At 46.5% G+C, this 15,657-nt stretch overlaps 1 protein-coding gene across 7 annotated transcripts in view; it reads right to left on the reverse strand.

Annotated features, from left to right (window-relative positions):
* The window catches only part of TNIP1 (TNFAIP3 interacting protein 1), a 61,593-nt gene that overhangs the window by 7,693 nt on the left and 38,243 nt on the right, over nt 1–15,657 (reverse strand). For 6 of the 7 annotated variants that reach the window (XM_080996027.1, XM_080996031.1, XM_080996028.1 and 3 more), the window contains 12 exons: nt 14,573–14,667; nt 11,920–12,010; nt 11,270–11,359; nt 9,831–9,896; nt 8,917–9,048; nt 8,141–8,269; nt 7,826–7,954; nt 7,387–7,512; nt 6,259–6,339; nt 4,869–5,066; nt 4,299–4,389; nt 628–3,478 (listed from right to left, as the gene is read on the reverse strand). In XM_080996027.1, the coding sequence (XP_080852153.1) occupies nt 3,435–3,478; nt 4,299–4,389; nt 4,869–5,066; nt 6,259–6,339; nt 7,387–7,512; nt 7,826–7,954; nt 8,141–8,269; nt 8,917–9,048; nt 9,831–9,896; nt 11,270–11,359; nt 11,920–12,010; nt 14,573–14,667 (1,272 nt within the window). In that variant the 3' untranslated portion in view covers nt 628–3,434. Of the gene's footprint in view, nt 1–627; nt 3,479–4,298; nt 4,390–4,868; nt 5,067–6,258; nt 6,340–7,386; nt 7,513–7,825; nt 7,955–8,140; nt 8,270–8,916; nt 9,049–9,830; nt 9,897–11,269; nt 11,360–11,919; nt 12,011–14,572; nt 14,668–15,657 lie in introns of those variants that run through there. The other variant, XR_013983145.1, reaches the window with a different exon arrangement.

Raw genomic sequence — 15,657 nt, forward strand, 5'->3', positions numbered from 1 at the left:
ACAGAAAGGGTTTCTGGTTAGAGCTCATCCTTTTTTGCTCTGTGTTACCATACTAAAAACTGCCCCTGTTAAAGAAAAGAAACCAGCTTCCCCACTGCAAAACTGTGTTATAGCATTAGAATCTGACATCCTGAATCCATTCTGTATCCAGATGCCCTGGTTGAGGCAGTTTCCCCTTGGTGTTCACTTCATCATGTAAATATAGATTCAAAGAGAAGATAAAACACACAAGCACACAACACACACACACACACACACAGAGAGAGAGAGAGAGAGAGAGAGAGAGAGAGAGAGAGAGAGAGAGAACTTGGATTTTCTCTTTCACTTTTTGCACTGTGGATCAGGGGTAGCTAACCAGTGGCTGAACTACAACTCCCATCACCCCTGATCCCATAGCCCATATTGCTTGGTGCTAATGGATCTAACATCCAGAGGACTACTGGCTCCCCATCTATGATGTGCAGGGAATTATTTCTTACAGATGATGAAGGGAAATATCCAGCACCCTGACACTCATCCTCTTTTCATTTATGGCAATCCAAAAGGCATCTAATAAATAGCTCCGGATAGCACAAAGACACATTTCACTTCGACATAACACTCCAGGGACTGTAGATCACAGGAGGGGAGGGGGGAAATCACACTTTATTAGGAATAGAATAAAATTAATATATATAATTAATATCATTTTGCCGAAACAAAATGTCTCTAACATTTATACAATAGGAAGATCGACAAGCAAAAATACTAGGTGTTACTATTTAGAGTGATGTGTACAGTAAATTCTAATCAGGCTTTCCTTCACCTCTTTCTTTCCTATGACAGAAAGAAAAGGGGGGTTACAAGTGCCCCCGCCATAACATCTGTTTTTGGGGTGGTATGCATTGATCTTGCAATGTAACATTTTGTAAATTGTTATTCTTTCCCTCTGTGAGGACAAGAAAAAAGGACCATCCTTTATGGTTACTTCCCAAGGAAAGAGTTTTCCCTGCCGAGTTTGATGGCATTAACCATCTGAGCAGAGGCATACCTAAGTTCCCGGGCACCCCTGGCAAGGAACTCTATTGGCCCCTCTGAAGCCAGGAGATACCATGGACCAGAAACTCAAAGAGTTTGCCTTTCACGCTCCACTACTGACTTCCTTTGTGGCCATCAGGGTCAAGTCCACTTTGCTCAGCTTCCCTACCACCACCTCCTCCACTGATCTCTCTGTTTGCCTACCCGACTTTCTTCCACCCTCCACTCACTGCTTCCTCTTCTGCTTCCTTCCTTTTCGCTCCTCTTGCAACTCATGTCTTTCTTCCCTCCAAGCTCATACCGGGGGCCTGCCGAGGTGCCCAGAGCAGTCTGTGCACCTTGTCCAGCCACCCAAAGCAGTGGAGTGGCAGCCCAGGGAGCGTGCCAATGGGCAGAGCGCCAGAGTGGAGGGGCACGATTTTGGTGCCACCCTGGGCCTGCAGCCTTGGCAAGGGCCAACCTGGCCAACCCCTGATACACCCCTACGTTGGAGTATTCCAGTTATTACAGCAGCATGTAACAAGCCATTTGTACCACCTCTTGCATAGCACACTTTGAAAGAAATGTTTATGACAATTAGGTTAGCTGGATCAGCATTTCAAAACAGTTTTTTTTTTTTAAAGCAATCTGTGGTTGAAACAAGTGTAGGTTTTACAGAAATGTCAAAATAAAGGGCACCTTTGTTTCCTTAGGGATTATCATGCTGAGGAACAGTGAACAGTGGAAACCTTACTGACCAAAGTCTTTGCAGGTTTTACAGACTCTGCCTCAGCCACTTTCTATATGCACTTATTTTCTTTTTCATCCTACCTATTCACCGTATGGTGCACCCTCATAATTAATTTGTCTCTTAAAAAGCAACAACCATCACTTCCCTGTATTTCATCTTTCACTCATTCACATTCAAAGGTCCCTCCCATCTTAAAATGAAGCCTCGCCACTTCCACAAGGATGCTGCTGCTTTGTTGGAGAAACCAGCCTCCGTGCGAGGAGGAGATTGGGGAAGAAACCATATATCGAGCCAGTGTGCAGAATGCCTATAGAAAGCTGAGCCCCAATTGCATCCAAGCTGTTCCATTATGCCATCAATGCTCTTTTAAGAGTAACACAGCTGACCACAACACATGCAATTGGTGGCCACACAGCTGTGATTCCTTCCGACTCATGTAAAACAGTGGTAACATCAGCAGTACCACTTATAGCAGAGTTTTTAAACTTTGATTTTATGCAACACATATTCCTCAAAAGCCTTTGCTGGTCACTATTGCCCTGCACCAGGAGTGCAACTCTTCTTCGTTTTTTTTACTAAACTACCACATTTACAGCACAACCTTATTCTGGAGTGAATCCCACTGGCCTCAAGTGGACTTACGCCAAGGAAAGTGGATTGCAGCCAAAGATTAGCTATTCTCGTTAGCACATCCAGTCCATCAGGAATCATTTAAAAACTGCCTTGCTAGATCAGACTGGAAGTCCATCTAGTCCAGCAAGCTGTCTTCAAGAGTTGAGAGAGAGAAGCTGTGCAGCAACACCTGCTAGCCTGTTTGCAGACCACATTTACATTGAGACTAATGGGTTCGATTTCATACTGTGGGATCGAAAAGAGACAGGAACAGAGTTTCAGGCTCAGGAAAACAATGCAGGAAGCTGCCAATACTAAGAGGAGGGTAAGTTAAGGTATATGTATAAACTGAGTATGTGGCGCAATACACAAACAAATACTAATTTTAACCACGCTGAACAGCACGACTCAGTGGAAGCATAATGTTTCCTTGGGCTAAACCACTGGACTCGACATGCAAATTAAAAAATATATATTCAGCATGGGAAAAGTATATTTTACTTCCTATACACTATACAGGGATTGGATTTCTCCTTCTCCCTACCCCCTTGCAAAAATTCAGTGTCTGTAACCTGTCCAGGCATTGGCCACAACAGCTGCTCTGCAAAAGTCATTTTGCACATAGAATGTTTCCGCTGCCACCAAATTCAGATGCTGTAAATGTAAAGCTGTCACATCACAGGGGGAATCAGCTAGATATAGGTTCTGTTGACACAGGGCTGCCAGTGTTTGCCACTGGAATCTGATAGTGGATCCATGGCAGTTGAATCCTTGAGGTCAGAAAGAGTTATTCATCCAAATGCTGAGTGAGTGAGAGGGAGACCCAGGTAGTTATTTCCAGTGGTTTCCCCCATAATACTGGGCCACTGTCACTCCTTGGCAGTATCTTCCATACGTCTTCAGAAAATCCTGCTAAAGCTGCTGTTAGCTCAAGCATCCAAGTGTACATGTATTCCATGTACACAGATAAATGTGAATAGTGTCCAGGAGCACAAGGAGGCTTTTATCTGTACATGCAGACTCACATGCGTATATCACAACTCCATTTTTTATGCTCTTGCACATGGCCATAGAGTTAGGCGGGCCTTTGGTTTTTAGGTAACCCAAGGCCTGTAGGGTCTGAAAGACAAAAACACACAAATATTACAAAAAGTGGCAGACAGGTCTTTGATAAACAATATACTATTGTGTTCAGCTCACAGAGATTTGAGCTGAACTGAATCCACCATCCCAATTCTCACTAACAGCAACTGCTGAGAACTCCATAGCCAAATGCCCGGTGGATATTTAAAATCTGGCTGATGACATTTAGTATATTTCAGCCGCATCTGCACAACACACTAAACTGTGGTTTAGTGCATGAGCCGCCAGTTTTTGGCAGGTCATCAGCAGTTACAAACTGTTGTGGGCTCCACGCCTGCCCACCCACCCGGTGAAGAGAGAGCTAGGCCCAAAGACACACACTCTGGCTCCCTGAAACACTGAGGTGTAAGTTTTCCATGAACTTGAAGACCAGTTAGATCTCTGTGAATCGCATACATCAGAATCCCACGTGACCTTACAGGCATGACAAAGATGTGTACCTTCAAGCATCCCGCCTCCTTTCCTCCTATTTGTTCAGGGCCCGTTTGTGTGTTATGATAGGCAGGCGAAGGCAGCTTGAAACAGTGCCCTTACAGCACACAGGGTGGCTGCCGTAAAGTGAACCTCCCCAGTTTTGTGTGGCAAATTGGCATGTCACCACAAAGCTACCAATGTCAGGTGCTGGTGATGGCATGAAGGCGCCCCTGCAATGGAAATGATCTACCATGTGGAGCAGCCAAACGTTTCTGCACTGTTATCATAGCAGATAAGAAGACCCTTCGAGGAGAGGAAAGAAAGGCAGCATTCACAATAGCTCTCGGGAATTTCACCAAAGAAGTTTGAACCTCTTTCTTACCCGATTCCTTGGGGAGTTGTTTCCCACCATCTGGCGCTTGCGCGTTCTGATTTTGTGAAATAACACACGGTGGATACCAGGTATATTCTGGCTAAAGTGAGTAAGACATAAACAAACAAGCATAAACATGGCGCACAGCTAATGCGTGCTTTAAAATGGAAACTCTGCTTCTCCAAACTGAATGGCCCCACTGTGCAAGTAGGAGGGGGCACTGGCAATAGGCTAAGCAGAACCGTTCATACTGGGGTGAACATGCCCTGGGCTCCTGCGAGAGGAAGAACTTAATATGAATTCTATAACTAAAGAAAGAATCAGGACATGCAACAAAATTTTGAGCACAGATTCTGGTAGGCAAAGCCAACAATTTCAGATTTTGGAATAGGAGAAGCAGAGCTGCTCGTTCTGGGGATTCACTTGCACCTGGAGTTTTGCACAGAATCTGGGACAATCCTGAGCCTCTGATCTTCATTTATTGTTTAACGAGGCAATGGATGGCTTTATACTTATAGCCTCCAGTTCCCAGCTGCCTTTTTTCCACAGCCCTGATGCCTTCTGATTTGGTTAACTCACAGGAGGGAATCGGTGGTAGTTCTGAACTGGAGGACGCTCATTTGGCATTGCCGCTGGTGGGTAACGGATCTGCTGCCACTCCTCGTAACCATGATACATGTGGGGCTGGACTGGAGTGGGGCACTGGAACTGGTACATGGGGCAGACTGGGGCCACTGGTCCTGGCTGCGGCTCTGGATGAAGCCTGTCACCAGAATGCTGTAAGGGAGAAAGCAGGAGGCTGAAAATGATGCAAACACAGATAAGCCATACACAAGGCTAATGATTTACTACTGGAATATCTGGGCATGTGGAGGCGGAGGCATTATTGTTTTTGGTTATCCTGTACTTTTCATCCAGGGACATTTCATCCTGGGCTGACTGAAGGAACACCATGCCCCCTTCACAGTATTTTGATCTCACTGTTGCCAAGAGGAAAAAGTAAGAGTAGGCTGAGGAAAAGGAGTTACCTTTTAAATAAAAGCAGTGGATAGTAAGAGGAAAAATGACTCAGATCTAATCTGGACCTACATGTAGAAGCAGTTTTGATCTCCCTGGATAGGTAAACAGAAAGCCATCTACAGACAACTCTAAATAAAAAAAATCCTTCCAGTAGCACCTTTAAGACCAACTAAGTTAGTTCTTGGTATGAGCTTTCGTGTGCAAGCACACTTCTTCTTTTTTTGTGGTGTCCATGCGCCCATCCTGTATTTTTATAGTAGTGTCCAAAAAATGTATTTCTTGCATAGATTGATTCATTGTAAGGTTGATTGTGGGGTGAAAATCATTAAATTTAGTGTGCTTGCACATGAAAGCTCATACCAAGAACTAACTTAGTTGGTCTTAAAGGTGCTACTGGAAGGATTTTTTTTTATTTTGACTATGGCAGACCAACACGGCTACCTATCTGTAACTACAGACAACTCTGACACTGTCAGTTTAATGGGATATCATGCCCTATAGTCTGTGGGCCAAAACCAGTCCTTACCAGCTGGGGTGGATTAAAGAGGTAGATCTCTCTCCCTCCTCTCCCCCCCGCCCCCCCGGTGTGTGTCTGATTTAAAAGAGAGGTAGAGCTGGGTGTCATCTGCATACTGATGAACACCCAGCCCAAACCCCGATGATCTCTTCCAGTGGCTTCATATCGATATTAAAAAGCATGGGGGAGAGGACGGAACCCTGAGGCACCCCACAAGTGAGGGCCCAGGGGTCTGAACACTCATCCCCCAACACCGCTTTCTAGACACGGCCCAGGAGAAAGGAGTAGAACCACTGTATGACAGTGCCCCCAGCTCCCATCCCCTCTGAACAGTCCACCGCAGTTCAACTGGCTGTGACCTAAATTTGGTATTGCCTGAGCAGTCCTATCTTTCAGCACAGTGCATGGTGTTCCTAGCATGGCGTTCTGTACCTGTTTGTGCTGCTTGAGCAGCTTCTTGAACTTGTCCTTCTCTTCCTTCTCTTTACGATAGTCTTCTTTAAAAATCTGCATCTGGCAGGGAGAGAGAAGGCCACAGGTAAGCGAGGAGCTAAAGGCTTCCCTGTCAACTGCACGCTGGGAAGGAGGCCAGGCAAATCAAAGGAGACCATATACAAACATTGTGCTCAAATCTGCTAGAGCAGCTGAGCTCCATCCGAATCTAGGTGCCCTCGTGGAGCACAAAAGGCGGCACATAACACAGTTCTTTGGCTCTAGGCCTCTGCGTGGATATAAGGAGAGGTTGCCCCAGCATACTCTTACAAAGGTCCAGTGAGGTCACATGACTGAGGGAAGTAAGAGGCCATACTAGATTTCGATGGACATGCTAGACAGCAAGAACCACCTGGCTGAGGGAGCAACTACCCAATCTTACTTGAACACACCTTGTCTTTGCTTGCTGGCATGCCTCTTCCCCCTCTCCCTCCAAAACAAATGACACAATTATCTCTTTTCCCTTAAGGATAAAACAGGCAGCAGATGTGAGCAACCTGTGGAGCAGGGATGGGGAACCTGTGGCTCTCCATGACACTGCTGGACTCCCATCAGCCCCTGCCAGCATGACCAATGGGTAGGGATGATGGGTGCTGTGGCTCAGCAACACCTGGAGGGCCACAGGTTCCCCAGCCCTGATATAGGAGTGAAGTGACTGAACTGTGGTTTGTGAACTGCATCCAGATTCTGAAGAACTTCCAGAAGATGCCTTCGCTTTCTAAGTGAGATTTTGCCTCTTTGTTCTCCTGGCTACCCTCTGGGAGAAGGGGGCAGTCTTAGTGCAGCAATGCAGGATATAGCAAGGGATCCCCTGAAGATCATGGCTAGGCCTAGGAGAAGGCAACGGGAAGCAGGCTGATAAAGACGGGGGGGGGGGAGAGAAGTGGAAGTGCCTAAATTGGACACTGATGTGGGGGGAGGGAACATGGGAGATGAAACTAATGGATAGAAAGGGTATGTAGCAGTCTTTTGGATTTTGGAAAGCACAGGGCAGCGGGATCAGTCAGCAGGCTGGGATTTCAGAGTGGCCTAATTTTTGAAACCAGAATGTGCTTTCTGGGTTCCTACCTGGCTGTTGGTGAGCACCAACTGCTTCTGAAGCTTATCCAGCTGCTGCTTCAGCTCCTCCTTCTCCTCATTCATCCTTTCTCTGTCGCTCCGCTCCCGCTGAAAGTCCTCCTCAAAAATCTTCACCTGGCAGGGAACAAGAGGCAGTGAAGTCCTTGGTTCACAGAGATACAATCCCAATGTATGGCAAGCGCCAAGTGTCCCAACGCTGATGTCAGGAAAAGGCAATGGGCACAACCGTGTTTTGAGCCCAACTTCAAAGACGTTAACAACAGCAACAACAACAACATTGTACCCTGCCCATCTGACTGCGTTGCCCCAGCCTGGGAGGCACAAGCTTAGGAGGCAAAAGGGACACTGTGTTTTCTGGAAATAACTTTTGTGCTCACAAATGGCGTCAAACCAAGGGGAGTCCTAGCTTCATGGAAGCCTGCCATACCTGTTGCTTTAGGAGCTCATTCTGGGTCACCACCTCCTGATGCCGGACAGATGCTCCAGGTTCAATGGGGCTGTTGAAGGCCGAAGGGGAAGGAGCAGAGGCTTGAACATTCAGGGCCTCTTCTAAGGCCTGAGGGGGGTCAGGAACAGAGAGGACAGTTAAAATGGTCTTTTCTCCACAGCAGCTTAGCATCAGTAAACAATATGTTTGCAGATATTGTAAGAGATTTAAGGCTATCTTACTGTCCAGGAAAGCTCATAACCTGGGGTAGGAAAAACTGGCATGGCTACAGAGAAGCAGAAGTATATTACCCACCTTATTAAGCCGTAAAATCTCCTTCTCCTGGTACTCCCTTTGCCTGGTGACTGGAGCCAACTGATCCTGAAGGAATTTCACCCTCTGTTTTAGGTCTTTCACCTCACCGGCAAGTCTCTCCTTTTCTGCCTGAGAAAGACAAAGTCATAAAAGTCAAGACAGCTGTATACCTTAGGACCACAGATCCTCATTCTACCACCCTCCCTCCCTGCCTCAAAACCAGAAGTAGAAAAACTGGAAATGAAATGAAATGAATGAGAATTGGGAGAAGATTTTAAAAATAAATTTCAGGCTCCTGCCTTGCAGATTCCTTTACCTTCTTGAGAACATACTGTCACAGGCCAGTTGTTGCTGTACTACAACTCCCATCAGCCCCAGAAAGCATGGTCAACGGCCAAGGGATTATGGGCGTTGTAGTTCAGCAACATCTGGAGGGCCAAAAGTTCCCCACAGCTGCCACTGACTAATTGTCTATAACTGGGTAGCCTGCTGAAATCTCAACAAATGCAAGTGGCTATAGCTTTGCCATCATAATTCAAACTGCCTGTCCATCCCTCTAACCCATGTCCTATCCTCTCTGGTCAAATATACTATCTAGCTCATCTACCTTCACACTAGACAGGCTCGGTATCCCATGCTCAGTATCTTTGGTCTCATCTTTTATAACAGGGATGCAGAACTTGTGCGTGGGACTACAACTCCCATCATCCCTGACTATTGGTCATGGTGGGTGCTGATGCATTTTCAGGGAGTGTCGGACCTCTTATCAGACTCACCTCCTCCTCTTCAATCTTGGATTTAGCCAGCAGGAGCTTACGGTCAAAATCCCTCTGCTTCTGCTCTCGTTCTGCCTCCAGCTCCCCCAGGGCTTTCTGGGAGTCGGCAAGCTTCTGTCGTAGATCTGTTATCTGCCAGGAGGGGAAGATGACATGAAACATGAAACAAACCACAGAACAGAGCTAGAAATACTGCAAACATTTAAAAATATGCAGTATCTCTTGTCTGACTCTATGAGAATACTATAGAGAAATGAGAATAAAAATGCTAATAAAATGAGACATCTCAGACAAAACACACACACACACACACACACACACACACACCCTAGAGGCCTTGCCCTGGTATTCCAATGTTTTGAAGTCAAATTAAAAGAGATATTGAAAGGACAACCGGTTATGAATTTTTATTGGAATTAAAACCAGTTCAACTGGAAATCTATCATGAAAACATGCCCACTCAATAGGTAATGATCTCTGGTTTATTAACAGCTGCTCAGCTTCTTATAGCTAAAAATGGGAAAAGTTCTAGGATCACAACGCGTAAGGAATGGGTAAATAAAATCTGGCATATAGCATAAGCCAAGCTAACCGAAGTAATGAGATTAAGAGATGGCAGACAACAACAATCTGATTGTTCTGGCTGACTGTCAACCGTATGTTGAGTTTGGTGCATTGATGCAGGCCAGTAAGATGGCAGACAAACATTTATCATAAAAAGCATTAAAGCCAGAGAGAAAATGTCAGTGCCATAGAGAGACCCAGCTTTCCTTCTAGCAACATGCCTGTTTACATTCTTCCTCTCCGACAAGGCATATGAGAGAAACGCAAAGTTCTCTGGGTGTCATATTATGTGAAATAACTGTCACCTATAAAACTTGACTTGTGCAAGGCATTTGGTACCCTGCTATTACCTTCTGTTCGTACTGCTGCTTCATGGACCGGAAATGATGATCCCACTGCTTATTTACCTCCAGCAGCTAGAAGGAAAGGCACAGAGTTATCAAAGGACAGAATCTCAATTCCCTACTGATGTAGCCAAAGCACTATATTGCCAGCGCTTTCTAGTCTGTCCAGCAACTCTCTTACAGGAATAGCCTCCTTCAGGCTCTGCATAGATTGCCAAACCTGATAGCACCCAAAGCTGGTTGACCTTGGGCCTCTCTTGAACAGCAGGAGCAGCTTTCCTGCAACAATAAATGCCTAACAGCAGACCTGCTGCTGCTTATCGGAGGCAGGAGGAGTGGAGTGACAGTGGTAGATTTGGAGTTGAGCAGCAGCGGCACTGGACTGGCTCCACTGCTGCACCAATGCAGCCCCGACCTTGCCACCTCTTTTGGACACATGGCAGCGATGCTGCTGCCTGGATGCTACTGTTGCAGCTCCACCCCACCTGGCATCTCCAGTTAAAAAAGGTGATGCGATGTTAAAAGGGAAGATCTCAGCAGGAGACCCCAGAGAGCCATTGTCAGCAGACAATCCTGGGCTGAACAGAAAAAGGCACCTGACCCTGCTGCTAATGCAGGCTACCATTGTGGGATCACAGTTTAGACCACATGACAACATCATGGAGCAGCAGCTCACTCAATATGTCGAGGGTATGAATCAGATCTCAATGTTTCCAAGGAAAGGGGGGGCAGATGTCAGGTTCCTGGAGATATGGGAAGCACTGTCTAGTCCCAACAAGAATCAGCCTGACATTTAAGACCGTCTTCAGAGGTCCTCATCAGGCTATCCCTATCTTCTCAAGTGAGGCAAGTAACTGGTAACAGGGCCTTTTGGGTTGTGGCAGAATGTAGGAAGCCAGACCAATGGTTCACGGAGTTCAGTATAGTCTACACCAGACATAGGCAAACTCGGCCCTCCAGCTGTTTTGGGACTACAACTCCCATCATCCCTGACCACTGGTCCTGTTAGCTAGGGATGAGTTGTAGTCCCAAAACATCTGGAGGGCCAAGTTTGCCTATGCCTGGTCTACAATGACTGGTCCTCCATGCTTTCAGACAGGGGTCTCTCCTTGCCCTACCTAGAGATGCCAGGGCTTGAACCCTGCAAGATGATCCACCTCTGTGGCTCTTCCCTGGTTCATTTCCCAGGCTTCCTTGATGCTCACCTCTCGGGGGTGAGGGGTGGGAATGAAAGCACTGCTCTTTGCTCTGACACTTTCAACGTGATCCGACACTGCCCTGCCTTGTGGTTTCTCCGCTTGCCGGGGCAGTATTGTGACTCGTTACAGTTGTGAGTTGCCTCAGGAAACTGTGCATTTAAGGGGCAGGAGATGTAACACTTAAAATAATAAATGTGCTGAGCTCTCCTCTGGCCTTAGGTCACTTGGGGCAGGCGTCCTGCTTACTTCGTTGCGTTGGTGCTCGAGGATCTTCACTTTCTTCTCACTTGACCCCAACATGCTTTTCCCTGTGGCTTTCTCCTCTGCGGCCCCCTTCTGAAATGATGGCACACAAAAAGGTCATGAGAAGAGGCTAAGCCGATCATAGCAAGCAGCTCACAATTCAAGAGCTTCTCCTTCCCAATGTCAGCATCCAAAGAACTGGACAGTAAGGCCTATTTTCTCCCACAACAACCACAATCCAATATACATTGGAAAGGCAAATAAGAGCAATCACTATTTAACAACCAGGGTGGTTTTACTGTCATGCTTAATGCATGCATGCATGCATGCATGTGGGGGGTGGGGAGTGGGGGTGGGGAAGAGGCAGTTCTTAAGCCTTCAAGTGGCTGGAGCAGGAAGTCCAACAGCCACTCCACTCCAGTTCTGCGCTCTTGAACAGTTACCCTGCAAGATCAGGCCCAGGGTAGCGGGCCAAGATGAACAGACTATCTGGTTTTAAAACACGGCTGGGGAATCTCCAGATGTGGTTGGACTCCAGTTCTCCTCATCCCCAAGCAAAATGCCAAGGGTCAGGGATGATGGCAGGTGCAGTCCAACAACTTCTGGAGGGCCTCAGGTTCTCCATCTCTGTTTCAAAGGGAAAAGCCTCCCACCTGTTGCTGTCCAGCACATTCTACGCCTTCTGCCTTGACTCCTTCTTTGCTGCCCATCATCACCATCTTCCTGAGCTCCAGATTCTCACACCTACATTGGGAAGGAATAATATTAGCAAGATGAGCACCAGGGAAGAGAAATCATTCTTCTGGCTGGAGCTGACCAAAGACATTTTGCCAGCTGAGGCATGGCAGAGCCCCTCTGCCCCATGGTGTGTGCCAGGGCTGCCACTTACTGTAAACGCCATGGTGAAGCTGCTCCCAAGTCTTGAAAAGGTTCGCCACAGTGCCCAGCCATGCAGCTGCCAGCAACTGAACCTCAAATGGCATGGGAGTGTCTGGCAAAAGGGCTCACTTGTTCTGGCACACTGGCGGGAGTATGTGCAGGGGGCTGCTTGCTTGGCTGCCCCTCTGCCACCTGAGACAAGTGGCTCAGTGTTACTTATGATAGGCCTGCCTTAAAAACTCTAGGTTCCTATCTTAAAGGGACTGCAAAGGGAAGCAGGAGGAGACTTGGAAAAGGCTTTCTGAGTCTCCGCCCACTTCCCTTTAAACCTCTGAGATCAGAGCACAAGGCCAGGCTAACTTGTCAACCATGTGATGTCATAAGGATGGCATGTGATTGACAGGCGGGCAGCCCCAGCCACCTGTCCTGTTTGGCTTGCGAGGCAGATCCTGCTAAGGATGCCCTCCCTGGTTACATACCACCAGTTAAGGGTCTTTCAGTGCCAATGAGGATCTCATTACTCTAAAGTAACATAACCTTTGAAGGAAAAAAAATGAGTCTCTTAGTTCACTTTTATGTTAACAATGGCAGTGTACAAATCAATACAGCGTCTACATCCCCATGGAACCTGGTAAAGTTTCTTCTTTACTAAGATCTGCAAGTAAATTAAAAAGAGGACAATTGCCCCTGAAGTTTGAAATGCAAGACTTCTATGTTTGTTCTGAATTTTTGCTTGGTATGGTGGCTAGATTTTACGGGGAGGTTTTCCTGGCGTCAAAGTCTTTTACATTCTCAAGCTTGCACCCCCTCAGCAACAGAATGTGACGCAGTACAAGACTTCAGGACAAGATTTCTTTCCTGAGGGCCAGCTCTGCCGTTATAGACCACAATGGAGAACAGCTCAGAGAGCGCATGGAAGTCACAATCAGGCAGGGCCTCTAGAGGGCAGCATCTCATCTAGGAAGACCAAGGGACAACTTTTTAAAAGGTCTTTTGACTGGAAATATCAAGAAGGTGAAAGCCCAGCTATTCAGAGAAGCTTGGGTCTTCCCCAGCCAAAGCAATCAGGACACAAGTGTCTGCTGTCTCTAGGGAACTGCTGGTTGGGCCTTAGAAGGCCAAAGGACTTCATGATCTTCAGGCTAGGGAAAGGTGTTTGCCTGAGCCCAGGGGTGTTCAAAGTGTGTGGAGGGGCAGGGGCATGCATGCATGCAAACCCTGCTGCATCCATGTTTCCAAGTCCACTTGCTCCTTTTAAACCTTCATGGCTTGAAGGAGGCTGCTATGCAGGTTCGACTGAAGGCATTTAGAGGCCTCTGTGCAAATAGAGAACCAGACTTTATCAGGAATCTGTCATGTAAATACTTCTAAGTACATTCCGTAAAATGCACTTCAGACGGTTGCACTACATGGCAACTTGAGGATGGGGCTTGCTTAGACAAACACTTGCAGAGTGTTTTGGGGGATTACTTATTGGGGGGAAAGGGCAACACCAAGGTGGGCCAGCACTGGTATTAGGGTCTCTTTTCCAAGGTTCACCCTGTGCTACCCAATGCAAGGAAATTCCCCTTATCCTTCTCTGGGATTTCCCACCATTATTGTTACTTTTCAGGGAGTGGCTCCACTCCTTCTGTTCCTTACTGCAAGGTGGGTTGGACTCCCAGTGCTTGGAATGAACTATTCAGATTAACTAATTCACCAAATTTTTTTAAAAAAAAATAAATCTCCGAATTACACCTGAAAGTAGTTCTGGGTCAACTGAACATGAATTAAATTTCCTTTGCAGTGAAATTTGGGAGACTTAAAAATCATTTTAATTATATATGTGTGTGCGCATGTGTTTCATTGCACATAACTCCGTAATTGTGGCCACTGCATTTGCCATTTTTACCTATCTGAAAAGTGATGCTGCTGTTTAAAGCTTAAAGATCAAAACTGTTGGGAAAAATAAAATGCTTGCATGTTCTGATGTTCTTGCAGTGTATTTTTTACTTTAGCAGGACAGCTTGCAAAATTCTGAAGGCTGAAAAATATATGCCAAGCACCATCACAAGCAAACTGTGAAATGAACTGGAATGGAATTAGTTCTTTTTTTTTTTTTTTTGCAAGGGATGAACTAGAATTAATTCCTTTTCTAAAATGAACTTTCTAAGCACCAGTGTTCTCTACTATAACTGCACTCATCTCTCAAATCCAAGTTTCTTCTGGGCTCTTTAATGCTTGCTCAGGGTGGCTGTACAGTGTGATGGGTCTTAAGAAATCTCCCTAGGAGCAGAGCAGGGCAAGGGGCGGGGGCCAGTTTCCGCCAGCTTCAGGCTTCCAATATTAACTTCAGAGTCATCACACACAGACACACAATGAAAACGCCTAGATCACTGCTCTGCCCAGCATGACTGCATTCTCCTTTCCCACCTGACATGCCCTCACCTCAGCTTCTCTGAAACCTGGTTCCTTTGCTCTAGTTCCTTCTCCAACTTTGCCCTCAGCTCCTCATTCTCGTTCCGCAGCTCCTCACACAAGGCCTGTATAAAAGAAATGGGAGAGGGGTACAAGAAGCATCAGCAGTGGAAAGAGTTATATCATATTAGCCAAGGGCCATTTTCTTGGTCATAAACAGCTTCTGGAAATTGGCCACCTGCTCTTAGCTAGCTGTCGATGCTGAAATTTGAATTTCCTAGTCCCCAATCCCATGAACCCTTTTCTCATATTTTGACAGGAATGCCAAAGCTATATTCCACCCCGTCTTCCTTGCTATTTATATCCCACCTTTCCTTCAAGGAACTCAGGACAGAGACTGGGTCTCCCCCACCATTTTATCCTCACAACAACCCTGGGAACCAGGTTAGGTTGAGAGATGGCCCCTGGTTCAAGCTCATCCAGTGAGGTTCATTTGCACTTACATAGCCTTGGTATGACACTGTAACTATTCTGGTTCTCTCTAATGTTGAGGAAAGATGGGAATAAGAAAGCAGGAATTATATCTGCCTATTAAAACTGCAGGGCCAAAGTAAACAGGATATTATTCATGTGGACCTTGCATGACTTTTTTGGGGGGGGGAGCAGGGGGCTTTAAACCTCTGCCCCATCACGGTTCTGATCAGAGGCAGCCCCTGTTGCCCTGCCCTCCACACCTGCTATTCGCAATGGGGTGAAAGTCGCAAATGGCAGGTGCAAAGAATATCAGCCACTTTAGTCAGGATTAGAGGCAGCCTGTATTTGCACCTCTTTGGGACTGACTGGGACAAAAGGGTTAAAGTCCTCCAGATCCCCATATGACAGCCCCCCCCCCCCCCAGCATGCTGGTTATTTGTCATGGTGTTTTGCAAACTGTGCAATGCCAAATGACACGGAATAACATCCTGTTCAGTTTGGCCCGTAGAAGGACGCACTTCTGGGCATCACTGCCAGGGAATAAAAAGGAATAACGCAATTCTCCTTCCTCTTGAGGACTTCCCTCGTTTAATTTACTGACACAAAGTATAAATCACCCTTTAAATGGTCAATTGCACAAT

The sequence above is a fragment of the Podarcis pityusensis genome (assembly GCF_964106645.2).
Source record: "Podarcis pityusensis genome assembly, chromosome: 2".
Classification (NCBI taxonomy): Eukaryota; Metazoa; Chordata; class Lepidosauria; order Squamata; family Lacertidae; genus Podarcis; species Podarcis pityusensis.